At 35.6% G+C, this 27,469-nt stretch overlaps 5 protein-coding genes across 9 annotated transcripts; 3 read left to right on the top strand and 2 right to left on the bottom strand.

Annotated features, from left to right (window-relative positions):
- The first annotated feature begins 10 nt into the window (after positions 1-10).
- On the top strand, positions 11-3,534 carry LOC109599088 (LMBR1 domain-containing protein 2 homolog). The gene is made up of 10 exons (XM_020015030.2): positions 11-330; positions 622-968; positions 1,022-1,232; positions 1,282-1,458; positions 1,517-1,694; positions 1,752-1,942; positions 2,210-2,449; positions 2,502-2,703; positions 2,757-2,867; positions 2,921-3,534. Exons 1-10 carry the CDS (start codon positions 157-159, stop codon positions 3,187-3,189), a joined length of 2,100 nt encoding a protein of 699 aa, XP_019870589.1. The 5' UTR covers positions 11-156; the 3' UTR covers positions 3,190-3,534.
- A 40-nt stretch (positions 3,535-3,574) lies between these two features.
- On the bottom strand, positions 3,575-16,687 carry LOC109599085 (glycogen debranching enzyme). 4 transcript variants are annotated; one of them, XM_049967625.1, is made up of 19 exons: positions 15,858-15,876; positions 15,671-15,794; positions 14,353-14,407; positions 13,036-13,071; positions 12,193-12,981; positions 9,920-12,131; positions 9,494-9,863; positions 9,237-9,438; positions 8,448-9,184; positions 7,886-8,377; positions 7,160-7,822; positions 6,673-7,106; positions 6,527-6,616; positions 6,299-6,476; positions 5,887-6,246; positions 5,538-5,833; positions 4,876-5,486; positions 4,589-4,816; positions 3,575-4,534 (listed from the first exon to the last, which is right to left on the bottom strand). In XM_049967625.1, the coding sequence occupies exons 2-19, from the start codon at positions 15,691-15,693 to the stop codon at positions 4,484-4,486; spliced, it is 7,827 nt and encodes a 2,608-aa protein (XP_049823582.1). In that variant the 5' UTR covers positions 15,694-15,794; positions 15,858-15,876; the 3' UTR covers positions 3,575-4,483. The 4 variants fall into 4 exon arrangements, with proteins under 4 accessions (XP_049823582.1, XP_049823583.1, XP_049823584.1 ...); XM_049967626.1 differs by lacking the exons at positions 15,671-15,794; positions 15,858-15,876 and adding an exon at positions 16,283-16,687; XM_049967627.1 differs by lacking the exons at positions 15,671-15,794; positions 15,858-15,876 and adding an exon at positions 16,221-16,275.
- On the top strand, positions 13,785-18,753 carry LOC109604536 (serine/threonine-protein kinase STK11). Of its 2 annotated transcripts, none has more exons than XM_020015029.2 (6): positions 13,785-14,318; positions 14,771-15,077; positions 17,220-17,356; positions 17,415-17,600; positions 17,656-17,822; positions 18,050-18,158. In XM_020015029.2, exons 1-6 carry the CDS (start codon positions 13,891-13,893, stop codon positions 18,052-18,054), a joined length of 1,230 nt encoding a protein of 409 aa, XP_019870588.1. In that variant the 5' UTR covers positions 13,785-13,890; the 3' UTR covers positions 18,055-18,158. The 2 variants fall into 2 exon arrangements, with proteins under 2 accessions (XP_019870588.1, XP_019876630.1); XM_020021071.2 differs by lacking the exon at positions 18,050-18,158 and adding an exon at positions 18,380-18,753 and having other exon boundaries at positions 13,786-14,318.
- LOC109604529 (cytoplasmic tRNA 2-thiolation protein 2-B) lies at positions 18,632-20,271 on the bottom strand. Its single transcript, XM_049967633.1, has 4 exons — positions 19,859-20,271; positions 19,514-19,763; positions 19,037-19,448; positions 18,632-18,975 (listed from the first exon to the last, which is right to left on the bottom strand). Exons 1-4 carry the CDS (start codon positions 20,205-20,207, stop codon positions 18,763-18,765), a joined length of 1,224 nt encoding a protein of 407 aa, XP_049823590.1. The 5' UTR covers positions 20,208-20,271; the 3' UTR covers positions 18,632-18,762.
- Positions 20,272-20,519: 248 nt separating this feature from the next.
- On the top strand, positions 20,520-27,463 carry LOC109599090 (integrator complex subunit 1). Its single transcript, XM_020015032.2, has 14 exons — positions 20,520-20,714; positions 20,776-21,311; positions 21,373-21,565; positions 21,691-22,241; positions 22,299-22,592; positions 22,650-22,784; positions 22,841-23,280; positions 23,333-24,986; positions 25,041-25,535; positions 25,592-25,849; positions 25,904-26,158; positions 26,213-26,685; positions 26,742-27,056; positions 27,109-27,463. The coding sequence occupies exons 1-14, from the start codon at positions 20,552-20,554 to the stop codon at positions 27,353-27,355; spliced, it is 6,009 nt and encodes a 2,002-aa protein (XP_019870591.2). The 5' UTR covers positions 20,520-20,551; the 3' UTR covers positions 27,356-27,463.
- Positions 27,464-27,469: the final 6 nt, after the last annotated feature.

Genomic DNA, 27,469 nt, shown 5'->3' with positions numbered 1-27,469 from the left:
ATTATGATAGAAGACGTGCAGGATTTAATTCTGTGTAAACCACGTTTAATACCGCTCAAAAGTTTTACATTGGAGAAACTGGAGAAAATGCAACAGGAAGCCAAAAGGGCACAACAAGAGAAAAGTCCAAAAAGTGAATAAACTGTATAAGTCAACATGGGTTATACGTCGCTGGTCTCGAAGATTCTGCTTTCGTTTATAATATCGTCGTTCGTTTTATACAGATATGGGAATTGGTATAGACATCATATTTTTGTTACACTAACAGTATTATTGGCCTGGTTCTGCAGTTTCTGCATTGTGTTTGCTCTACCTCTTGATGTTGTATCAGTAAGTTAAATATTTCATATAATTTACAAATTTAATACAATTTTATTAATTGAATAGTTTATTTTATTAATGTTTTTTAAAATTATTATTTTCTTTAATAACTACTATTCATATTACCTGTAAAATGTAATGATTCAAGTAAACACAGTAATTAATATTTTCTAATATTCTTAAAATATTTGTGTCATATTTTATTTTTACTCCTATCAGGATAATTATTATGTTTCTTTAGAATTATAAATAATACTTTCTCAAGTTGACACTTTTTTATATTATTATCATATATTTTAGACATTATATCGCCAATGTTTACAAGAGCATCCAAATTCAACTCTGACATTAACCACAAACATTTCAAATAGCACACCAATACCTCCAAAATATTGTTTTGAACCTTTGAGTCATGTACCTGACAAGGTATTTCCAAATTTATGGAGGACAGTTTACTGGAGCACACAATGTTTAACTTGGTTGATTATGCCAATGATGCAGTCATATATAAAAGCAGGCGATTTTACAGTAAAGGGGAAACTAAAATCTGCTATTATTGATAATGCTATTTATTATGGGTCTTATTTACTTATTTGTGGTGTACTGCTTATATATCTAGCACTTAAACCAGGCATTGATCTAGATTGGTAAGTTTTATTTTAACAAATTGATTATAAGTATAAAACACCTGATATTCTAGGCCTAAGTTAAAAGCCATTGCATCTTCAGCCAGTAACACCTGGGGTTTGTTTTTGTTGGTGCTTCTTTTGGGTTATGCATTGGTAGAGGTTCCTAGAAAGTTATGGAAAAATTCCGACCGCAGTTACACTTTAAGTCACCACTATTTTCTTGCAGCAAAACTAAGTTCTGATAAATGTGAAGCTGAAGAAACTGTTGATGATGTTTTAGAGGTACAATTCCCCTTGTTCAATGATTTTGTTTTAAATCTTTAGTTTTTAGTCTTTGCAAGCTGTTTCATTAGCTGTAAGACCAGGACAAATGTTGCACAAACATTTGGAGACAATTTTACAGAAAGTTCCCACAGAACTGAGGGACAGAATGAGTAGGAGGCAGCTACCTGAAGACACTCCCACTGATATGCCTACTGAGAAGGCACTTGTGAGGTTACATAAACAGGTGTGACCAATAAGTTTTGAGTACTAAAATTGAATTAACTTTAACATTCATTTTACAGGCAATAAAATCATTGCAAGTTCTACAAAGAACTGAAAACCAATGGAACAGACTTGTTATGAAAATCTTTGACTTGGAAGATACACTTAAAAACCAAGTCTCAAGGGATCGACGTTTTAAGAAAACATTTGAGAAAGAAAAAGGCTGGTTATCTAATATACAGGTTATACCTGTTTTAGGTAACGTTTTTTAAACAGTATAGGATGGAAAATTGAATTAAAAAATTACTTTTTTAGAGTGGTACTGGAAATGTTTAATCTTTAGCTATTACCAAAAAGGTCTCGCAATAATATGTGGTATATTGTCAGCTTGTGTTGTTTGGTCAGAATTAACTTTCTTTAATATATATCCACCTCTATCGATATTCGCGTTAATGGTTTATAGAACCAAGGAGCATTACACTGAACATGCTTTAGACACCATAGAAGTAAGTTCAAAGTAACACTTATTTTACTGCTTGGTACAAAATATTAACAAAATTATTAGAATATTTAGACCGATAACTCTGCTATCTTTATATATGTCTTATTAGAACAGATGTAGAAAACTAATTGTATTAATTTATGCCAAACATTTTATATCTATACCATTTTTCCGTTCTCCATAAAGTTTAATGAATAAATTATGTGGATCATCCCATATACATTTATTGTACCTAATAACTATTCAACATAAAGAGTATATCTTTTTGTAGCTTGTATCTACCTGCGTCATGTTGTACTTGTGCTACTGCGCATTCTCCACGGTACTTAAAATACGTGTGCTGAATATTTACTATTTGGCTCCCCATCATCAAACCAACGAGTACAGTTTAATATTTTCGGGAATGATGCTTAGCAGATTGACACCTCCGCTTTGTTTGAATTTCTTGGGTTTAATACACATGGACAGTCATGTTATTAAAAGTCAAGTAATGGAAACTTATTACACACAAGTAAGGCTGTTTAATTTTTCAATAATAATTAACTACACTAGTTAATTTATAGATTATGGGTCATATGGATGTGATTGGAATAATTTCTCATGGTTTCAATATATACTTTCCTATGGCAATACTATTGTTTTGTTTGGCGACGTACTTCAGTCTGGGTTCTAGATTCCTATCTATGATTGGTTTCCATCAGTTCATAGGAGATGATGAAATGACCACAGACCTAATTGAGGAAGGAAGGGAATTAATTAAAAGAGGTAAACGTTTAATAAACCAGTTATCAAATATGAGACTAACTATTTGTTGATAGAAAAGAGGAAACTACAAAGGGCTGAAGAATCATCAAACAGAAGAAAGGAATTCCAGGAAAGGTTCCCAACCACTGGTCGTTTTAGGCAAAGCAGAAATAGTACAGATACTAGTAAGGGTATTTGTTTATTATTTTAATTGTTATCATAATAACACAACTTTTAGTTCGACCTATGACCCAATTGGAGAACATGGAAGGCACCAGATCAAACTTGTTAAGGGGCAGCTCTTTTGAGAGTACAAGATACACGTCAGATGACGTGGATACAAGATTTCCACCGGATGAAATGGATATCGATGCGAGGTTTGGTGCCAGTACTCACATAAACGAACGGTTTAATAACAGTCCGGAATTCGAAACGACTTACCAAATGGGTAGTGGACAGCGTACCCGAGTGGTAATATCTCCCCGAGGCATTTTCGACGACGTGTGAAAGCTTAAAGTAGTAATTTGCCCTAAAACTTGGCAGTATGTAGTCATTCCATAAAAATCTGAGATTCAGAGTGTCCATTGAGTTTTATTTACAAAGAAGCTGTTACACTTAACGTATATGTGCTTTAAAATACTTAAGATTAGCAAAATTGTGTTACACACAGTTAGGATAAGGATTTATATTTTAATAAATGGTATTATTATTAAATGGATAACAAACTAAGTCAATGTTAATTGTTACACTGTTATTATTTATATCGTACACATTATGTATACAAGTATATCTAAAAAATACCACAACATGATATGTTAACTAGGAATTTATAATAAAATTTATCATAGGATATTTTATTTTTATTATTCTGAGGTAAATAAAACATTATACATAAGCAATAAAATATACTTTAATAAAATTCAACAATCTACACAAAACAGACCCTTTAAATAATTCTATAGCAATACTCATTGTAGATTAGAGTCTGTATATTAATAAAATTAATAAATCTAAAATAACACCACTGACATTAAGCTAAATATATGATGAAGAACGTTACTAGAATTAATGCAAAAAAGCCGAGTACATAGAGAATAGTCACTCTCACAATTTGTCTTTGCTCAGAGTAACTGACGGCTTTTCTCCTACGTTTTGGAGCATAGTGCGTTAATTTTCTAGGATCTAATATTAGCACGGATTCAATAGAGTCCGCGTTGTCCAATTCATTTAATTCTGGAGTGTCATCTTCCACAGGTGTTATCTCATCCAGATTTTCAGTTTTCGCTATTACTTGGGGAATTTGATAATAACGAAATGGAAGTGACGTGCGACATGTATCATCCGTTAATCCATCAAATATACGAACATAATTAGTAAAACAATCATTATTGCTATATTCTTTTTTCTTGCGAAACGTTTTCACGTCATAATTAGCAATATCTAGTAACAATCCGGAGTTATACACAGGCGAAATTACATAAAAAGGCACCCAAAACTCGTAAAATCTGGAAAATTTGTTATTTACAAGCAAACCACTTGTGGTTTGCACAAAATCCTTCAAATACAATAAGCGCAGTCTTAACATTTGGTTATGTTTGAAATAAACATCACTGAAACATGTTAAATAGTCCAAATTGGGCTTTGGAGACTTGTCAATGGCATATACAGTAGTGTTTTGAGATTCATTTTCTATGTAAACATTAACGTTTGAAAATTGATTATTCGTATTTGTTATAACAGTCTTTATAGTTAATTTATTTAAAAATTCTTTTCTAAGTACTTCTAAGTTGTTGATGTGAAGTCAATTGCTGTTGATGAGTTTAGACTCAATTAGTTGCAGATCATTTAATACCTGTGAAACAGCATAATTAAACAAATATGATCAACGTGTATGAAAATTAAATACCTCTAGAATACAGGCCATGCTCCATGCTTGCGTTCTGCAGCTTCCTTCACAGTATGCTCCGTCTTTATTAGTCAGCTCAGGCAAGCCTCTCCACGGAGAAGTTTGCAACTCCACGAAGTGTCTTGACAGGACTACTTTAACTTTGGAAAGCGTTTCAATCAATGCTCCATTATCAGCAGCGAATCTCAACTTGGCGCGTAGGAAGAAACCCACTGGCCAAACCCATTCCTGAAAAATTATTTTCAATTAGATAAGTTATAATTAACAATTTCTCTGTAATAACTCACTGGTCCTTGATGATAGTTCAATCCGTGCGCTACTTTAAAATCGTCGGAATCGTTCGAGTTATCGTAATTTCCATTGTAGGCCCAGTCTTCAGGATCCAAAGTTCTCATACCCAAAGGACCAAGCAAATATTTTTCTGCCTGTTGAAGTGCAGTCCACGCATGTTGGGCATTAAACAATTCTGGAGCCACAACCATGGTTATTGGGAAGTTGCACCTTAACTGGAAATCAGCCCAGTCCTGGCTAGCTCCATGAGAGTCCTTATAAATACCCCTCTTGTTTATCAGGTCCGGTCTAATTTCATCCTTCGCCGGGGATCCACTAATCCAGAAATACTTTTCGAAATTGGCCTTAATTTTTTCGCTCCACTCTTTAAAGGTCCACGTGGTGGTTGTGCCGTTCTTGTGCGTCCTGGTCACTCCCGAGTGCGGGTACTGTTGCTTCTCGTACAATGTGGCCAACCACGAAGTTACTGAGTACGACAGACCGACAAGTTCCACGGCGGATCCGTCTCGGGGAGTGGCCGGCTTTCCACGATTGCCGGCCTTGTCGGACGAGCCCATTTTGTCCATCCATGTGCCGCAGTTCCATTCGTTACCACCAAATACGAAGCCTAAAATGTACGAGTTTAACAAAATATTTTTGTTTCAGTCACGTGAAATACCTGTTTCTGGATGTATGCCGATTTGGTTGTTGAAACCTTTGTCGGTCATGTGCGCGTCAATGCTACCACCGGCGTTTCTTTCTCTGAAAGCGAGACCTTGGAAGTGGATAGTCAATGCCTCTTGAATGACTTCGTGCAATGGTTGGTCTACAGTTCCTGCCGGCAAAGGTGGCGAGTCGTCGGTGGGGAAGAGCCTCGAGACTACGTCGTTGAGGATATCACAGCCGTTGGGCACCTCCGTGCAGTACTCTTTGATACAGTGCATCCACCACCAGACGGCATCACGACAGTTATACCTAAAACAGAGAATGTATAGAAGATAATTAATTAATAAAATTAATGTTTTTACCTTGATTGGGCTCCGCCAAACAGAAGGTTGGGGATAAGACCGTGTCTCAGACACGCTGCATATCCCAGTATTGTTTGTCTGGCTTCTTCGTATCTTCCGGTAAGCAGGAGAATACCCCTCAGAGATATAAATGTGTCTCTACCCCAGTTTCGCATGTAACCGGTGGAGAAGTGGGGAAGACCGGCCGACAGAGTAACGCAACTTTCTTCATCTTCACCACGATCATTTGTCCTTGTTGGTGGTTTGGGAGGTTTCAACTTTGGTGAGAGATTCGGCAGCTTGGCAGACTTTACAAAGCCGGTCAACTGCACAGAACCTAGCGCCAAGGCTTTGACGAAAGATGATCCGTTTTCAACAAAACTAAAACCAAATGCTGTAAGTAAACGTATGTATCAAATTAAAATATACCTACTCTGACATTAAACGATAAGATTGGTTTAAGATAAGAGCATAAAGTCCAGTTAGAATAACGTCAAAATAGCAGGGCACTAAATATCTGGGCATTGAATTGAAACATTTGGTGTTTTCTTCAAGCCACTGTCCTAATTCTTTGGTTCCCGGGTCCAACTTTAAACGTTGCCAGATGTAATCTTAAAAAAGACTTTTATTTCCAGAATTAGGATTAAATGTGCTAGTTTACCTATCATCCAGTTTCCATCCCTTAAATTGCCACACATTGGATGTCCCAAGTCGTTGCTGGGTCTAATGTTAGCCATCACAGACATGAAACCTAACAAACAGATGTTGTGGATTGAAAGCCTATCAAAAATTAAAGTAATTATTCACCTTGGAGTCCAGAGTACACCAGGGAACCGAATCCGGGAATATTATAAGTGTGTAAGTGATTAAATTCGTCATTTTCTTCTTGATCGCATCTATATAGAACTCTATTTAAATCGCACAGATTTAATTTTCCAATAATCTTTGTTAATTCAGACTCCTTGTTGACAGCAAATTCTCGCATTAGCTTTCTAACTGATTTAACAGCAGCATCCATTGCTTCAGGTAATTTTACCCTAACGACTGCTATGGATCCTGGCTTGAAATTCTTGAAATTTAATTGTGTGACGTTAGCAGTTCCAGAATCTACGCGTTCGAAGACGTCGGACTCGTCAACTTGAATGTGCTCTTTAAGGCTGACTTGATATTCAGATAACCCGTTTATCCACTTGGTATCCTTAACGTAATTTCCATGACCAGCATATTTGGATTTTCCAGACCTAAACAAAACATGTACATTAAATATGTTCAGTCGTTTGTTAAGAAAAAATACCTGACTCCAATGTGATTAAGAGTGGCCTCAACAACAATTTCTACTAAGTCTCCCTCCACTCGAAGAGGTTTGATGCCTCGTTGGTGATTTTCGGAATATTCGGCTGGATGGCCGAAAGCAGTGAACGCTATTAGAATGTAACTTTCGTGGGTCTCGGGACAGTGTCTCGTTACAGCGACAATGTCCGCATCCATTTGGTCGACGTACACCTGATTGAAACCTTCTTTACCCAACTTGTAGTGAAGGTCGTTCATGACCCGTTTAGCAGCTATTATACCCGTCTTTTTGGTGACAAACTTGGCGTTACCCAAAGCCAACTTCTCGTCGTCCGTCCATTCTGTGTACTCCCTAGTCTCGTCCACCACGTGTATGTGGTGTGGCACCAACTCATCGTAACCCCTGTTGGAACCGCTGGCGCACGAAGCCATGTTAACCAAAGCGGTACTGGGCAACAGATCGAACACAGACCGTTTCTCGACCGGACTGGGGTTGTCGTGGGTCAGGTCGAGGAACAAAGCGTGAGCGACGGTGGGGACCAAAGGTCTGACACGCGGTTGAAGGAACGAGCCCACAGGCAGACCGCCGTATCGGTATACAAGACGACCCTCTTCGTGGGAATCCCCGGCTGACATCGCCTCCCGGATCAGAGACGTTATTCCAAGCCTACAATTTGTTCGTACGTTGTATAACATTAAATTCCTGTGTTTAATTTAATTCAAACTTTACCTGTTGACGAAAATGTTGTCGGTCATGTCCGAGTTGGTGAAAAGTTCAGCAACAACATAGAGATTAGGCCTGACGCGTCTGGCGCAATCCAAAAGGTATTCAGCAACGGGAATGGGTGTTGAATGGCAATTGTCCAGTCGGATACCGTCGAAAATCCTGGCGGTACACTCGACGTACTCACGCATGTGTTTCCACAAGTACGGACAATCCTCCGGCTTGTCGCCGAAGCGCAGCTTCACACTGTCACCCCAAGCGATCAATTCTCTGCGTATGTAGATGTTCGAGTCGGGTGCAGCAAAGTTCTTCAACGGGTCGGCGTTCATCACCCAGCCGTTGTGGGCCATCAAGTATCGACCTTCGGGACTATACATGAGCTCTTCGTGTTCCTTTAAAGTTTCTGGTGTTCCGTGGTCGGTGAAGTAGCGATAGACTAGGGGATTTTTAATGGTAATCTCTCTTACTTTTGGGCCGTCATGTTGTACTCGGAAATATCTATAAAAAGGGCCAATTTGTTCACATTCCGCAATAAAATTACACTACTGGACATAAATAATTAACTTACCTAATTCCAGCAATAGTGTTCTCGACGGCAGCATTTAAGTGGCCATTAATCTCGTCGATTATGCGTCCATTCAAACCATCCAGTTTGTTCTTCAATTCTTCAGCACAACGTTTAATCCTGGTGTCCTCGTCGAAGCAATCAGATCTGTACACGTTGTAAAGCTTCAAAGCCAAATCCATGTCAATGGTGGTGGCAAGACGTCTGTAGTCAGGATCTTGAATTAACTTTAACTCTTCTCCTGCACCGACCGATTCGGCCACAGGTTGAACCTTCCTAGCCAATCCAAGGAATTCTTGAACAATTTTATTGACGTCGCAAATAAGCAATTCGTGGATTTTCAAGGGCTGCAACACGCTGGTATGGAAGTGATATCTGATGGCGTTCAGGTGATCTTCGGTGGAAACTTCCGGGGGGATTCCCTGAGTTTCGTATACACCTTTCTTAACATCCATGGAAAATGTGTGGAAGGCGGAGTCCAAGAGATACGATGGACGCATATATTTGCAGTTCAGGCAATTGTACGTGACTTCAGGATGTTCTACAAGCCATTCAGATTCGTTTGCGGTGTGATTCAGGACAATGTCACATATTGAAGTCATCTTCCATTCGTTACGCATTTTATCTGTGAGCTTCTGTACCTCATCAAATTTAGGCATTACGCCGTTTTCCTTAACGAATACTGGGTTTAATTGTAATTGCTCACTTAAACTGTAACAGGAATTCGAGGCCCCCAATTTCTGAAAAGCAAAATTGCAATTTGAAGCACTCAAATATTAAATAAGAGTTTACCTGAATTGGAGTAAAATGAACCATATTATAACCGGACTCTTTGGCTACACGTAACTTGTTTTCCCACGTAGAAAACGATCCTAGATTTTTAGCCAACACCGTCTGACACTGGATGCAATCCAAGGGGAGCTCTTCATTTTTACCCACCGTCAATTTAGGGTCTACCAGAAAGTAACCTGACCCTTGATGTTCATTGCTTTCTCTATAATGACAAAATTGCTTAAGTACAAGGATTAAAAAATTAATTATTTTCTTACTCATAGGTGAAATAGTAGTGAAAACCACCCGCTAACTCAGCGGAAATTTGGGCATACAACGCAGTGTCATCGGAGTTTTTGCATCCTTCATCCTGACACCATTTCAACTCTTGATATTCTTTCCTTTCGAAAGGTTCGAGTTTTCCATTAATTTTTTTCGGGAAGTTACAATGCAAACTAACTCTTCTGCCTAGCAAAGACGGACCAAGGCGGAACTGAACGATCCAACCAAGCTCGACGCGATATAAAGTTGATATTTGATGTTCTTTGTCATTCAGAGTTAACACACGAACTTGTGGGAGAGACATTGTGTACTGATCTAATGATACGAGTTTGTTAATTTTATATTCGGTTGATGTGCTAACGGGAGCTGCAAAAAGAGGAAACAATTTGTTTTTGATGTAGATCTAGCTATTTAATACTTACCTAATTCAGTTGTTAAAATTGTAGGTTTCTTTTCTTGTTTAATTTCGTCCTCAATAATTTCCGGTTCCAACTCCTCTATTAAATCCTTAACTGAATTTGTCTTACAGAGGGTTTCCTTTGGTTCTAAGGGTTCACTAATTATTTCTGAGTTGTCAGTAATTGGGGTATATTCTTCGTTTTCTTCAGGTGCGCTACTAACTTGAGCTTCAATATTTGGAACAGTTTCAAATTTCGTAACTTCTGCAGGTCCCTCAAGGTTCAAGTTTTCTGAACTTGAAATTACTGAATTTTGAATTGTTTCTGGTTCCAATTCCTGTATCAAATCCTCAACTGAATTTGATTTATCCTTTGGTTCTTCTTGACTAATTTCGAGATGTTCGCCGTTTAACAATTCTGTACAATTGTCTGAATTAATAGAAGTTGGAATATTTTCTTGATTTAGTTCAGATAAATATGCGGTGTCTCCAACAATATTTGAAACACTTTCAAATTTCGTATCTTCTGGAGATTCGAGACCGTTTGAATTTTCTGAACTTGAAACGACTGAATTTTGAATAGCTTCTGGTTCCAATTCCTGTACAAAATCTTCTTTTGATTCTAGTTTATCAACATCGCCATTCAACGATTCTGTACCGTTATTTGAATTGATACTAGTTGAAATATTTTCTTGATTTACTTCAGGTAAATGTGTGTTATTGACTTGATCTTCAAATTTTATATCTTCTCTTGGAGGTTCCTGAACGTTTGATAACTCAGAATTTAAATTAATTGTATTTAGATCTTCATCAATTTGTGTAATACTTTCTGAAAGATCAGGTTTTGTTTTATCAGAATGTTGTACAGGTAATTCTTGACACTCTATATTTATTTCTTCGTTAGTTTCTGATGTTGGCGTGAATTCTGACACCTGTACACTGTTCTCAATGAATTCAGATCTATTAAGATTTATTTCAGTCTCCTCTTGCCCGTTTTGTTTGTCTACAAATTGTGTACTAATATCTGTTTGTTTTTCAGATAATATTACAGATTGTTCAATTTCAGTTGATTCAGAAAGATTTTTGATGATCTCTGTATCAGAATTATAACCATTAACTTTTTCAAGTGGAACAGAATTTTCAATTACACTGGAAGATTCTTCAGTTGTATTATTTTCATTAGACTGTAAATCTTCTGACAAAGTTTTACACTTCCCTTCAGATTCTGCTGTTATTTCTGTATTATTTTCTTCAGATACTGTTTCTGAATTTACTGTTTCTCCATTAGAATAGTTTGAGACAGTAAATGATTCTTCAGATGTTCCTTCTGAAGAGTGTTTATTATTTTCACTTTCTACAGATGAAACAATTAATTCTGTAGGTTCTTCTGTTATTACAAACTCGTTTCTGACAATTTCAATTTCTGTTGAAAGTGCTTCTTGAACTGGCTCTAGAGTTTCTGGAGTTATTTGTTCAATATTTTCAATAACTGCAGGTGTAGTTTGACATTCATTTACTACAGGTTCGTCACTAACGATTTCAATTTCTGTTGAAGGTGCTTCTTGAACTGGTTCTAGAGTTTCTGGAGTTATTTGTTCAATATATTCAATAACAGCAGGTGTAGTTTGATATTCAGTTATTACAGATTCGTCTCTAATGATTTCAATTTCTGTTGCAGGTGCTTCTTGAACTGGCTCCAGTGATTCTGGAGTTATTTGTTCAGAGTTTTCAATAACTGCAGAAGTAGTTTGACATTCAGTTATTACAGATTCGTTTTCGATTATTTGAGCTTCTGTTTGAGGTGTTTCTTGAACTGGTTCTAGAGATTCTGGAGTTACTTGTTCAGTACTTTCAATAACTGTAGATGTAATTTGACATTCAGGTATTACTGATTCGTTTTTGATTACTTCAGTTTCTGTTGGAGGAGATTCATGAACTGGCTCAAGAGATTCTGGAGTTGCTTGTTCAGTATTTTCAATCTCTTCAGATGTAGTTTGACATTCAGTTATTTCAGATTCGTTTCTGATGATGTCAGTTTCTGTTTGAGGTGATTCTTTAACAGGTTCTAGAGATTGTGAAGTTGCTTGTTCAGTATTTTCAATAATTGTAGGTGTAGTTTGACATTCAATTTTGTCTAAATTGTTACTAGTTGGGGTATCACTTGTTTCTGTACTTGAAAAACCTTGGACAACTTCCTTATATGATTTTGTTCCTACTAATGAACTTGTTTTTGGGGACTGAAACAATAAATGGCAAATTAAAAAATATATACGTAAAGTACGATTTCGTTATACTTACTTTTCTCTTAGAACTTTCCACCAATTCAATACTTTTTAAGATGTTGCAACTGTTTGTTGAAGAACTGGATTTTGTTGATGTTTGGGAGGAAATTGGAATTTTAGTTGATGTGGCAAGTGTTTTTTCTACTGGTTCAGTTTTGTTATTTTCTTTAACAGTTGTATTTAATGAACCATTTTCACAAGGTTTTGTTGATTCTAGTTTCTTGTTTTGCTGTACTTCAGACTGCTTCAAATTGTTTTTAGAATTTTTCTTGGGTGAATTAACTTTTTCTTTAGGTTTTGATTCACTTTCTTGTTTATTTTCTTTCCCTTGGCTAGTTACTGGTTTTGCTTTCTTGGGAGATTTTAAAATTTCCTTACTACTGACTTCAGTAACTTTTATTGGCTTTTCAGCAGGTTTTAATTCACTTTCTTGTTTATTTTCTTTTCCAGCATTAGTTACTGGCTTTGCTTTTTTGGGAGATTTCAAAACTTCTTGACTGCTGACTTCAGTAACTTTTAGTGGCTTCTCTGCAGGCTTATTCGATTTCTCTTTTTCTGATTTAACAGTATCTTTTGATGTTTCAACTTTGGTTTTCTTTTCAGGTATATTTTTGTTCTTCTTTGGAGATCTTTGGAGATTTCTTTCTGAAGTGTTTTGAGTTCTATCTTCAGTTTTTATTCTTTTTGGTGGTGGTGTTACACTGGAAGTAGCACTCTTGGAAGACTTTGCAGGAGGTTTCTTTTTTACCTCTTGAGTTTTCACTGGGTTTTTATTTTCTTTAGGCTTCTTCAGTTCATTACCACTCTAAAGTTAATAAAAATAAATATAAAATAAATAAAATAAATATTTCTGACTTACATTATTTTTTGTTGGTGGACGTTGCTTCTGTGAGGTCTGGAAAACAATGAAGTATAATAAAAAAACTGCTAATATATATTTTATGTTATTGAGACTCTTAAGAAACTGTAGTAAATATGATATGTCTATTCAAAGTCACTGAGTATAAAGTTATTATTGTTGAAAATTACTCTACAATAGTTGAAGGTCGTAGTGACTGATAGCAAACTATATTAATAAAAAATTATTTTTAGTTTTTAACTTCCTATTGAGAAATCTATTATTAAACTGCATATTTCCTATTTATTGTAATATTATTAATAATCAAAGATAACCATGTTTCTATTGGCAAAACAAAAATTAATCATTTACTTACCTGATATTTATTATTTTGTTAACAATTATAAGAAATTAAACATTGTTTATAAAGCGCACAGTACCAGCTTTTTAAATTATTTTTAACAAGCGCTTTAATTCAAGGTGACATTGAGAAACATTGTTTAAATTTTATAGTTCAAATGTCACTTTTCAATGGATCGAAACTTTGTTATGTTTTGCCTAAACCAATAAATTAGAAGAAATTGAGGTCAAATATACTATTTATCGTTTAGAAACTTTTGTACAAGATGTGACATCTTTGTTTTTCGTAAGAAATGTATAAAGATGTGTTTTTAATTAATTTAAAACATTTGGCAACACTGATCACAACAGCCATTGTAGCCAACAATGTGAACATAAGTTACTATCAACAGCTGTTCTAAACGCGACCAACTGAACAACAAAAATAAGAAAAAATGGCATGAGAAATGACATCTAATTTGGGTTAAGATTGGAAAATACAATAATAAATAAAAGTAAAGTGATTTTAGTTTAATTATGGACAACAAGATGTGTAATATAAGCAGGAGTTTTAATAGCAGTGAAGAAGGTGATACTGAAAATGAAGTGGAACTATCAAATAAAATATTCAGTGTGGAAAGTGTAGAAGAATTGCAACCCATAAATCCGTCGGGAAGCACACAGAACTGGACATTTAACGAATTAGTCGATCTCGACGATGAAGTGGATGGGGGTAATTTAAATAATTTTTTTCATAGAGTAGACAGCGATCAAATTATATATCAAAGTAAAAAGCGTGAACTGAAGCTGATAGGAAAATATGTGATGGGTGAACTGTTGGGTGAGGGTTCATATGGGAAAGTTAAGGAAATGTTGGACTCAGAAACGCTGTGCCGGAGAGCTGTGAAAATTTTAAAGCAAAGGAAGCTGCGCAGGATACCAAATGGTGAACAAAATGTACAAAGGTGAGTAAACTGTGGATATTCACTTAATACTTACATTACCAAAGAAGAGGTATGTTGCTGCTGTTAAAACAGCCCCTAGTAGTACCAATCTGAAAAAAATACAATTTTTTATTTGTATAAATATTAATAATTAGTTTTGTAAATTTATGTTGCCTCAGATTATTAGGGGGTAGTCTGCTGTATTAAAACTCTATGGTTAATTCCAATTAGACCAAAAATTATTAAGGGATAACCTAATTTCATGGCAATTATTTCATTAAGAAAATAAAATTGTCAATGGAACTTTTATTTTAATTTTGATTTGTTCAGCTCATACTTATCAAGATATTTACCAGTATTTGCATCTATATGTATAATTTACTATACTATTTACTAGTTATACTTATATTTTAAAATTATCTATTAAGAAATATTCACCCAGAATATAATATTAATGTTCAGTTATTTTGTAGAGAAATAAAACTCCTTCGACAGCTCCGCCACAAGAACGTCATCCGTTTAATCGACGAGATGTACAATGAGGAGAAACAGAAGATGTACCTGATCATGGAGTTCTGTGTTGGCTCATTGCAGGGCATGCTTGACTCCACAAAAGATAAAAAGTTTCCTGCCTTTCAGGCGCACGGCTATTTCGTGCAGCTCATAGACGGTTTGGAATATCTCCATGGCAAAGGCATCATTCACAAAGACATTAAGCCCGGAAATTTATTACTGACTTTGGAGGGCGACTTAAAGATCACTGATTTGGGTGTTGCTGAGGTAAGGTGAAATTATGGGATGTATTTATTCAACGTAAAGTTTAATTTATGTTCAACTAATACATAGATTTGTGTATATAATATAATATAATTGTGACTAATTATTATTCACTGAGCAAATTGTTGAAATAATTATCCTGTATGAATTATACCTGACCTGACCTAATAATTTGCTTAGTGAATAGGGTTGATTATACAATAAATATCTTCTGAATATTGGAACTAACATTTTTATCATATCTAATTATAGTTTGATAACTTGACCTTGTAATGTTATTCTGAAATTTCTGGATAGTGATCATTATGACCAATTTCACAATTTTACAAGTTTTGATTAGTTTAGTCTAAAATCGTTGATTCCTTTGATAAAGAGTTTTTAAACTAATTGAAACGCCCCACAATTAAAAATGGTAGTAATTTTTAAAAAATTCACCCCTTTTTTCAAGTGATTTGTTGAATATTTAAGTAAATTTTTTTATGAATGTTAAATTATTAGTAAAAAACCATTTCATGAATATACTTTTAAATAATTAAATTAATAGTAACGTTTTTTTATAGTACTTGTTGAATCTTTTAAAATTGATCTATACTTACATTATACTTTTAATTTGATTCATACTTTCGGTCAAATTTGTTACTCTGGCTCAAAATTATTGATTGCAGCAAGACAATGTTATTATAAGTTGTAGAACTTCGTCGTTTTTGATAATGTCATAACCTTCATTCGATGTTGTCCGTAATAAAATTAAATAAATATTATTAATCACGTATCGCTACTTACATCATTATATCATGAGTTAAAAACATATATTTCGAATACAACAAACTAAAAACTTGAAACATTGGATTGGATAAAACGGAATAACGCACAAATTTGTTTCAATTGACAAAAAACTCTCCAGTTTTTTATATTCACTGAATGTGGATGAAAACCGCCAAACTATACCAATTCAAAAATTCCACTTATTTTACAGGGAGTGATTTGTTTTAGGACGCTTCACTAGTTTAGACCACATGTGTGGTTAGTTTATAATTCACAAACGAAGTCTAAAATTAAAAGAAATAACCGCCAGAAAAATAGTATGATAGTTAAATTGAACTGGCAGAAGAATGATTTCACGTTTAAGTGAGTGAACTGACTTACCCCCCGTATATTTGATTCATAATTAACAAAGTAAAACTAAACAAATAGTGAGTGATACGCACAGACACAAGATCTCAATCATTGCTGCATTGAACTGGTCGCTGATGCGGGAACGATACGATTAACGTTGTAACGCTGTGCAGGGGTCACATCTGAAGCCAAACGGTTTCTGTGTGTTTTTGTTTTTGACTTTTACCAATTGCTGTCGGTGTTTGTACAACGCTTAATCGGTTTATAATTTAGTGCCCCGGCCAGTGGAAGTGCGACCCTTAAATTCATAATGCAGTCGAATGCGTGTCATTTGGCATTTGATCGCGGCATGGTCCTGACATGATTTCGATTGTTTTGTATATCTTGGTTTTTATTCTATTTATAGATATGCGATTCAATTATAGATTTGTGTGACGCCGCAAAAGTCATTAACTGATAATTATTGACCCTGATTTGCGAGGGCATGATTTTAGGAGTTGTACGTAAGTTTGTACCTAAAATTTGTAAATAAGGTGTTGTTGACAAGAGATTAACCGACTTGCAATTAAATATTTATTTTTCAATCAGGTTTCCACGAATTTTTCATTCAATTTTAATGATGGCTGATATGATCAATAACAAACAACATTACAGAGTAAGATATAATTTGGGGTTTGAACAATGGAAAAACAGACCTAAATATTTGAACAAAAACTATATTCGTAAAAACAAGTTATTTTCTGTAACTGTAACATTTAAAAAATTGTAAAAATTAATGGGATATTTAAAAAAAATTAGTTAATGTAATTTTTAATTCAATTTAATTTAAAAGAAAGTGGAATGACATCAATTTTATTATTTTCAATGGAACAAAAATTATTATTAAAAACTGCCACTGTAAAATCCTTTTGAGAATCGTCTCTGGATTACTTAATTTAATCCTTCTTTAAAATACATAAATAAAAAATCTTTAATTAACTATAAGATTTTTTTTTATTTTCTTTCAATTAAGCAAAGCAACTGTTTCAGATTATAGACATATTTGCTGAAGACGACACTTGCTATCAGAGTCAGGGTTCGCCAGCATTTCAGCCACCCGAAATAGCGAATGGTCTGGAATCGTTTCCTGGGTTTAAAGTGGACATATGGAGTTCTGGTGTTACGCTGTAAGTTCACTTCGGTATCCGCTCCTTTGGGTAATAAGTACGAAATGTTTGGTTTCAGATATAATTTGATTACGGGTAAATATCCCTTCGAGGGTGACAATATTTACAGATTATTCGAGAATATAGGAAAAGGTGATTTTACGATGCCCGACTCGGTGGAAGACCCGTTAAGAAGTTTGCTGTTCGGGATGTTAGATAAAGATCCTTACAAACGCTTCAACCTTCAACAGATACGTCAACATTGGTATGTTCTATGATAATTTTTAAATGCACTTATTTTATTTAATTATTTGTCGTAGTTGGTTCAATAAAAAGCCACCGAAAACGGGGCAAATGGTACCTATACCACCGTTAAAAGGTGATGAATGGCACAATATGACCACAATACCTTATCTGATGGATCATTACTATGATCTATCAGAGAATGTTGAAGATGAAAAGTTTTATACAGAGCATCAGCTTAATGGTACGTATCTTTTATTGCAGCTTTTATCCCATTATCGATCATCGTTTGTACTCTAATTTATAACAATTATAATAAAACATTCAAATCATTGATACATAGTACATCCAAAATAATAAAGAGGAAATATTGGAATTATTTCGTAAAAACTATCCCCAATAGTAACTTAAGTATAATTACAATCCTAAAACATTTTAATAACTATTTGTTCCTGTATATTATCATTCTAGAGTAGTCCCGGTTTTGTGCCGAACAACACAATAATTTAACAATAGTCCCACATTTAAACTTTAGGTATGGAATGAGCTGCTTTTGAATATACATATTTTTGTTGTTTTGCACAAAAGCTTGTTAGAATATTGGACTAATAAATGAGCAGCGCATGTGAATTATTACTAACATGAAAGTTTCAAAAAATAAATTTATTTGAGAAGTAATTTGGGTACTCTCCAAACAATTTCACGATTTCTGTGATACATTAATATGTAATATAATATATTAGAACTAGTTCTTGTAGTTTCTAGCTTGTACCAATGATTGTTTCTTTTATTTGCTTATAGAGAAGCGAAATCAGCGAACGCAAAATCAAAAGGAACACAGCCGCAGCAACGGCCAGGCTGGCACCAGCTCGAAGCGACGCTGGAAGAAGCCAATTTCTTGCATGACGGTGCGAAACTTCCCCGGTTGCAAGCAGTCGTGACGATGCGCCAACGTCCGATGTTGTTAACGTATTTTTGATAAGCAACTCATTAATATAATTTGTTGAAACTTGTGCGGTACCCTAATGTTTTCTTTGTTATGCAATATTTATCAAAAAAAAAAAAAAAATTTAATGTGATGTTTTTCATTTTTACAGAAAGATTTATTAAAAACGCTAAGAGTGCCATATTGTAAAATAATTTGAAAATATCTACATAAAAAAATGATTCTTTGACTCGTTGTTTTATTTTTTGTGCGTCTGCAAAACTTTATTTAGTTTGTTACATGAATAACAGTAATCAGTTATTTTAAGCTTGTTGTAGTCTTGAATTAGCTCCCGATACTTTTCCTCTCTGGACAACGAATTATCATCGAGTTTGCGAGTTGAAACCCAGTGAGAGAAACTTGTGGATTCTTCAGACGTCAAAGTGTCAGAATTGTTTTCTACAATGGGACCCTAAAAATCATACAATATATATTTCATTTATATTCACTCAAACTACAAGCATTTAACTAACCTGACATAATTTACATTTCTGATTATTCTCACAAGTTAAAGCCAATTTATCTCCAGTTTTCATTATTGTAGTTACTGTAGCAGGATAATTTACTTGCAATTCACTAACAAATTTTTTCATTAAGTCTTGTACAGAACTGTATGGATTCACTTGAGATTGCTTAACAGAAATTGGAACAAGATTGTTTAATTGATTATAAAAAGCTAACTCCTTCATATCAAACAATCTAAGTGGTCTAATAAGTTTAACATCTCCATTTCTGTCATCACAAAAGCCTGTGTCAATAGGAACATGAGATCCTCTGCCTAATGAAATGTCTGATAGTAATTGGGATGCAATGTCTATTGAAATGTCAGGAGTAAATATGAATTTACAGTTTAATTTTCTGGCAATTTCTGTTAAGAGGTTTCGTCTAAAAAAATCAGTGTTTTGTTAAAAACAATTATTGCTGCAACTAGTATTTGGAATGAATCTTACTTAAATAAATGTAACAGGTCATTTTTGTCTGTTTTATTAGAGCTTTTGTTGAAAATTTCATACAATTTAGATCTATCATCATCATTTATTTCCAATTCTTCATGGTGTTTTGAAATATTGGGTAAAACACAACCTTTTGTAACATATTGTGTAAATGAAACATAACTTAATTCAAAATTAAATAGTTTCAATTCTTTTTGCACTTTATTTAAAATTTCCTTTCTATAAGCCAAGTTATATTGAGAATTATCTAAAAAGGTAAATAAAATTAATAAAACATTTTTCTTGTAAATCAGTCAAAAAAAAAATGAAAAACTACTAATAAAAAATATTTTACATAATTACCTTCAATGTAGACTACTGTTACATCAAATCTTAATTTTTTGGGAGTATTCAGATCCAAACCAGTTCGTAGGAAGTGAAGAAGAGCTGTACTTGGATGTCCCAGCTTGTGATGCACCAGTACTCTGTCTCCAGCTCGAATTAGTTTATGTTTTCCCAACAGGGCCTTAAATTTATGATTCGTTCCGGCCAAAAAACACGATTTGCAATAAACATCTTTACTTCTAAGCAAAACCACAGGTGGTTCCTCACGGCATTTATTGCACTTGGCGTCCAGTGATATTAATTTCTCCTTTGCAGGCATACATTTTGTCTCTTCTGTTTCAAAATGATCATCACCAACGCTGCACATTGTTAGATAAATTATTTTAATTTAAATACACGTTCGTCCAATTATATTTGAGGTTAGGTTTAAAGACATAAAATTTAATAGTTGGCAACACTGAAATTAATTTTAATATTTTAATACAACGATACTGGCATAATTCTCAATTAAATTATTAGATGTACGTCTTTTTAATATTTATATATATTATGTAAATCATTTAAATATTATTATATTACATACATGAATTTGTAATCTCATTGTTGCCAACCCCATATTAATCACAATAACAATTCATAACCTAAAGATTGTTGTTTAGTGGTATCAACAACGTTTAGATGTGTTTTAATGCAGCGTTTATTATAGTATAAATGGATAGGAATAAGCCCGTACCGGGCACTAGAGGCCCGAAAGCAAAAATTACTCAACAACCCCCTAACCACTTTATTGCTCTTGGTACAAAACCCACAAGTGTTCGAGATGATCCAAAAAGGCCTGCAGCTTTACCTCCAACTGTCTCGTCGTCTAGTAAAGGTATTCATTTTTTCTATATTTAAAATTAGTTTAATAAACTTTATAATAAATAAATTTTCAGCCCCAGTTGTGGACAAATTTAAACGTGAAGGCAATTCAAGCAGTATAGGGGTCCCGCCCGCAAAAAAATTAAAAGTGGCCATAGCCGGAACCCGACCTGGTATACCAGGCCCATCTGGTTCCAGCCTTTTACCAATTGACAGATTAACTGGAGCTCCTGCTGGTGCTGAACCATGGGAAGCACTTGCAGTTGATTGTGAAGCCTCAGAACTATTTGAGTCAGTGATGGGCTGCCTTCAAAACAATAAAATGGATAAAGCTGTTGGTATCATATTAGGTGTTATAAGGACAGTTAGGTCACACAGATCTAAGATTTGCAAAGTGGTCTATTCCTCATTATTTCTGTTGTGCAGTTGCAAACCCACTTTGTACAGCAATGAGCATGTGGTTGCTGCAATGCTGAGTGTTTTAAGGCGAGATGTGAACACAGGAATGAAGGGTACCAATAAAACAAACTGTTATGTACACATGCTGCTAATCAACTTGTTGACTCATGCTTTCTCAGATATTGTTAATTGGCCAGATCAATTTTTAAAAGTGAGTTTGAGGTGTTTGACTATTAAAGGTATACATTTACTAACATTGTATTTGTTTACAGTTATATGTTGAGGATGCTGTAACAGACAGGGTCTTTATAGACAATCCATACTGTAAACCATTTGTTGATAATATTATAACTGCTTTCAACACTAAGATACCACCTAATTCATTATTGAAAAGTGAAAGTTGGACTTCATCAGGAAGGGACACTTCTAGTCCTGTTACAATTCACAGTGTTGATGATGATGATGGTATGTAATTATTTTAAATACAATTAACATAGATAGTACTTCTTTTATACATGTTTTCTTTAGATGACAATCATCATAATTATTATTATTATTGCATTATTATGAGAACTAAAACTTCATTACAGCTTCAAATGAGCATAAGGCTCTGGTGGAAGGATGGAACGCGAAGGTGCATCCAAGATATGCCCAGGCTCAAGAAAACGTCGAGCATACCGTCTTAGAAGTGATAAAGGAACAACTGGCCCGTCGCCAACAGCCTGAAACAGCTACAAAGAACTTCATCAGATTCTTAAGTACTGCTTGCGGTTTAGTTGAAATCCGTATTATCGCCGTCTCACGCATTGAAACGTGGTTACACAATCACAAATTGATGAAGCCAGCACAGGAGTTGCTAGCATATTTGTGTTACAATTGTTCGGTTAGTTCGCATCGTGATATGGAGGTGATGATCCAATTGAGCAAATTAAGATTAAAGAACAAACCAATGGTTAGTTATTTTAATAACTGCTTGAAAGAAATGGTGTGTTCATTCCCTGAAAACTTGTATCCACTCATGAAATACACAATTTACAATGAATTGAGCAATGCTAGGAACACCAACAACTTGATAGTGGTTGGAGCATTATTCCAAGTAGCTCCGCGAGAAAGTTGCGATGCTTTTGCCGAAATTGTTTTGGTAAGTAAATAACATAAATCTAACAATTTACTTTTAAACTGTAACTTTATGTAATAGGAACTTCTGACTGCTAACAAAGAAGATTATTTGCGATCAATTCGTGCCTTACTTAAGGAAATCAACAGGGTATTAAGAACGGACTTTAATTTACCAATGGTGGTACAATCGTTGCTGCGCGAGAGAAAAGACGTAACTGCTCGTATAAGAGATCATGAATTTCGTGAGCGTATATTTTGCTCTTTGGCTGATCTGTCAGCCATGTGCATGCTTTTGTGTGTCAGTCCTCAGGTGAGAGATGCTGCCACACAAAGTAAAAGAGACGTGTCTGTTTTAAAAACTTTCCAAAGACAGGTAATTGCTTTAAAACTTCTTCTTTGTAATAGTTACTTAATAAATAACTATATGTAGGTTAGAGATATCCAAAAGGAATGCGTTTCTTGGCTACAAGACTCAGCAGTAAGAATCTACAGACCTACAGTGACTGAATTCCATCATGTGTTGCTAAAAGTGGTGTTTTTGGAACAAGCAGAGCATTATTACAAGGTAAAAATGATCTATTTCCTTTCATTATATTTATCATCAACTCATTTATTTTAAAGATTGATTCGTGGCCTGGAGAAAATGAACGGACGTTGTTCCTAAGATTGGCCAGTGAGGTGCCCCTTCACCAAGCAACTCTTATTAGAATACTGTTGATTGGCATTTCCAAGGAACACCATATCGCCCAAACCGATATAATAGATATTGTGGATCAGCTAATAAAACGTGCTGCAAATCTGCCGCAAGATTGCGAGCCACCTCTGGTTGTAGATAAACCAGAAATTTTTGATTTCTTCTTTAGATTGTGTACTTATAATTATCCTGAAAACATTGTACTGCCACCAAGATATGAACCCCCCAAGTTGGCGATCAGCAGCATTTATTGGAGGGCGTGGTTTATGATGTTGATTATTTCTGCCCACAATCCTTTAAATTTTGGTGGTATTGCTTGGAACAAGTATCCTATGTTAAGGATGTTTATGGAAATGTGTATAACAAAGTAAGTGTATATTTTTAAACAACTAAAACACACTACATAATATTATTTTCAGTCATTTCTCCTTCCCTCCTCCTACCATGGTGTCGTTAGAAGAAGACTACCACGTGAAAGAACAACAAATCGTTGTGGTGGAAAAGCAAAAAATACTCGAGTTCGAGTCCCATTTAGCAGCGGCAAGCACTAAAATGGAAATAACTGAACAAACCAGCTTACTACTATCTCAAGTGATGGAACTTCAACCAGAAAGCGAAGCCAGGAGGCCGCCGCAGCAAGTGTTAGACCAACTTCAAGCACTAAACCATTCCCACAGATTGGGTCATTTGTTGTGTAAATCCAGGCATCCTGATTTCCTGCTGGATATAATGACCAGACAGGGCGGGAATGCACATATGCCGTGGTTGGCCGAGTTGGTGCACAGTTCCGAGGGTGTTTTGTCTCATTTGCCCGTTCAGTGTTTGTGCGAATACTTATTGAGCACGGCACCAACTGAGAAACTGACAAAACACGGGCAGTTGTTGGCACATTTAAGAATGGTTGTTAATGGACCAGACCCTCAAATAGCCTGTGAAGTCCTAGAATATTTATTCAGAAGGCTGACTTCAGATCACAGTGCCAGCAGGACACAGTCAACTAAAGCTCTCGCATTAATTCTGGCTCCAAGCGATGAGGAAGTCAGTTTGGATAACAGTACAAATTGGCTAACTAAGTTCATTCCGCAATTTCCTCATTTCAACATCATAAAACACATTCTTATTCAATTTTTAAGGCAAGCTTTGCAGATAGAAACGAATCCTTCAAGAGTGTCAAGCTATATGAATTTCCTGTCTCAGCAAGATTTCAGTGATTCGTTCGTGGAATTAAACGAACTAATAACGGATCTTGCTTCCGTTATTATCGAAAGGCATAGTGTTGCCTCATATGTTTTGCCAGGAGATAATTATGAAACGCTCAAGAATCTTTTACGTGTGTTTCTTCTCCACACTCAGAAATCTAAAGAGTATGCAGATGAAACCTACAATCTTCTTCAGAGCTACAACGCCGAGTATGTCTTCATAAATTGGTCCACAGGGGAGCAGTGTGCTATGCAGTCTGTAGTTATACATTCTGCCATCGTTCTTTTAACGTACGGTCCATTGGATGACTGCGCACCCTTTCAAGAGTTGTTGAACACATGGTTTCCCGACAACAGGGAATATCCAAGAGCTTTTACTGAAACTTCTGAGGCCACCTCGTATGTACCCGACTGGATGAAACTGAGAATGATCAGGTCTACGGTGCCGAAGTTGGTCGACGCCGCCATAGAAAAACTGGAACCACCGAAGCTCGTATTATTTATCCAGTCCTTCGGTATACCTACGTCCTCTATCAGTAAATTGCTTCACACCCTCGACAAGGCTACCATATTAGATCCGAAACTCGTCGTCGATTCGGTTTTGGACAAAACCTACATGATTCAACTCGTAGACGTGCAAAATAAAAGGGGCGCCACTGGGGGTGAAACTTTCATCAAAGCCATTGAAATGCAAATGCCTTTAGTACCAGACGAAGAGATTAAAGTTCAGATAGAAAGCAAGAAACTGTTGCCCCAAGTCTCTCAGAAAAAGCAACACAAAACGTGCGAGAACGATGTTGTTCAGATTTTGAACAATTTGTACAACCCACATTTTACTGGAGACAGGAATATAATGATTTTAAGTCTTGTGAAGGTGACTATTTATAAAAAAGTAAATATTTAAACTAAAATAAATATAATATTGTAGGCAATCAACGTAAATAAAAATCTGGTCGACGTGGTGATGTCTTATATTAAATCTGTGCCTTTGACCTACACTTCAGGTTTAATTGTGCAATTTTCTTCATTTTCTTCCGTTGTTCGGCTCATGTTTAATGCAAATCAAGAACCGCCAACTCAAGATAAACTAGTTCTGGCAGAGCAACTTTTGCAAGTTCTTCCGCCGAAAGAAAAAGGAGGCGGTGCTTCCGTCTCCATTTTACAACAATTTGTTGAAACCGGCGTCCAATCTCAAGTCAAAATTGAAGTGAACGCGGATGCAGAGGAGATGATAAAAAGCTATGATTTGGTTACTTCAGACAAGTGTGCAAAGGTGACGGAATCGCCGGAAGATCTGGGGCAGAAGCTTGGAAAGATGTTACTGGAAGGTGGAGAAGACACTGTTGAGAAGACTGGGCTGGTAGTTGATTGGTTGTCAACAATTGAGTTGGAGATTGCCCATTCCAATAAACAGAAACTTCAAGTAGGTTGATTTAATATAATAGCTTTCCCCTTACGATTATCTCTTTTACTTTTTAGATGGATTTATTATTTTCAAAACAATCTTTACCGTTCCGACCTCTTTTAATGTCTCTCGTTTTGCAACGAGCTACATGGAAGAGCCTAAATGATATTATGCATTATTTGTTGGAAAATAAGGTTGAGAATATATGTCCCACGTCAGCTTTAGATTTTTTCACAGCTCTGACACAAAGTCCTAAGATGTGGCAAGGTAGAGATAAATCTATCCCAAAACATTATCACTTTGAAGACGTTTTGAAGCTTAATAAAGATCAGGTAACAATTTCATGTATTATTTGCGACTATCATTAATAAACCAGTATTTAACAGTCCATGGTTTTGGTAAATTATGTTCTTGACGAGGCAAGACTACATCCGGATCCGGACAAATGGATGAAATTTATGGAAACCAGACTTCCGTTGCTTCTGAAATGTATCAAGGCATCGGCAGTAGGCATAGTAAAATATCTTACAGATTTGGCAGAATCAGATTTACATGCCAGTGAACTGCTGTTGTTGATCTACATGTCGTTTCCTTTCTCAGGACAATCAGATATATCAGAAACAGAAGAAATGTCATTGGAGGTGAGAGCACATATCCTAATTAAAATAAAGCATTAAAGAATAAACGTGTTTCAGGTATTTGAAAGGAAGTATCCTAGTGCAGTGGACGAATTATCACACAGCATACTAACGGCGCTGGCTTGCACTCCTCGCACCAATTATTGGACGAAGAGATCCCAAGAGTACGAACTTTGCGCCAGGAAACTCGTGTCCTGTCATCCCCTTTTAGCACTGAGACAGCTGCCTATGGTGGCTGGTAGTCTAAAAGGTCGAGCCCAATATGACTGGGGTGTGTTGAGGAGTCGGGGTCATTTAATGTTTTTCAGTCAGGTTATGGGATTGATGGAGTTGCTGCAACCTCACATATTTCAACACCCAACTGTGCTGAGTGATTTGCTGGATTCGTACTTTTCTTTACTTCATTTCCACGGAACTAACAAGGACCTGAGTGTGTTAATAGGAAGGCTGGTTGTGTTTATGCAAAACTGGCTTCTCAAAGATATCAAGTCTGCTTCTAAGTACCTCCAAGAACACGGAAGTGTACTAAAGTAAGGACGAAATGTTTCACGTTAGTTATAGTTGTATTATCGAATATATTTTGTAGTGACATACAGTTCAGCCAACCTCGGGTTCGACCTCTATTATCGAATGTGTCCCTTCCAATAGCTGATCAGGGTCTAGCTCCAGCGGAACTTTTGGTCGGCACCGTAACTCCACCGGTTGCTGAGCAGTTGCCTCAACACTGGCCTCAACTTTTGACCGCCTTACAGTCACCTGAAAATCTTGGTGCGTTGCAGGAATTGGACCATATAACTAATAAAAGGCCACAGTTATTGGAGGGTGTCACTCAACATTTGTACACTTCTCTAATGGCATCAAACGGACCCATTAGATCATTGGCTTTGGTGTTGATCATTAGGTAATTTATTTAAATGAAGATATGACAAAACGTTAATTAAATTCATTTACAGATGGCTAAAATATAATCCAAAAGCAGCAGTTAATGCTTTACCCTCGGTTTTGGCCTGCTTAGACAGCAATAATGGGGATGTAGTCAGTACAGTTTTGGATAGACTTTCTGATTTGGTCACTGTCATGCAGGAGTATACAAAAGTTATATTAACAAGAGTTTTCTTATTGGGAATGAAATCTACCTTAAACACAACCACCAACATTACGAAAACTGTTGATTTATTGAGCCTTCAATATGGTTTCTGAAACGAGTAGTATTAATCTGCCTTATTGTTATTTTTATACTTATAAGACTATGTAAATAATATTGTGATGAAATAAACTGTTAATTAAGACATTAAAATTAAAACTGTCTGTTGG

Source organism: Aethina tumida, chromosome 5, assembly GCF_024364675.1.
Source record: "Aethina tumida isolate Nest 87 chromosome 5, icAetTumi1.1, whole genome shotgun sequence".
Taxonomy (NCBI): Eukaryota; Metazoa; Arthropoda; class Insecta; order Coleoptera; family Nitidulidae; genus Aethina; species Aethina tumida.
This window is presented reverse-complemented; position numbering and strand designations above follow the sequence as displayed.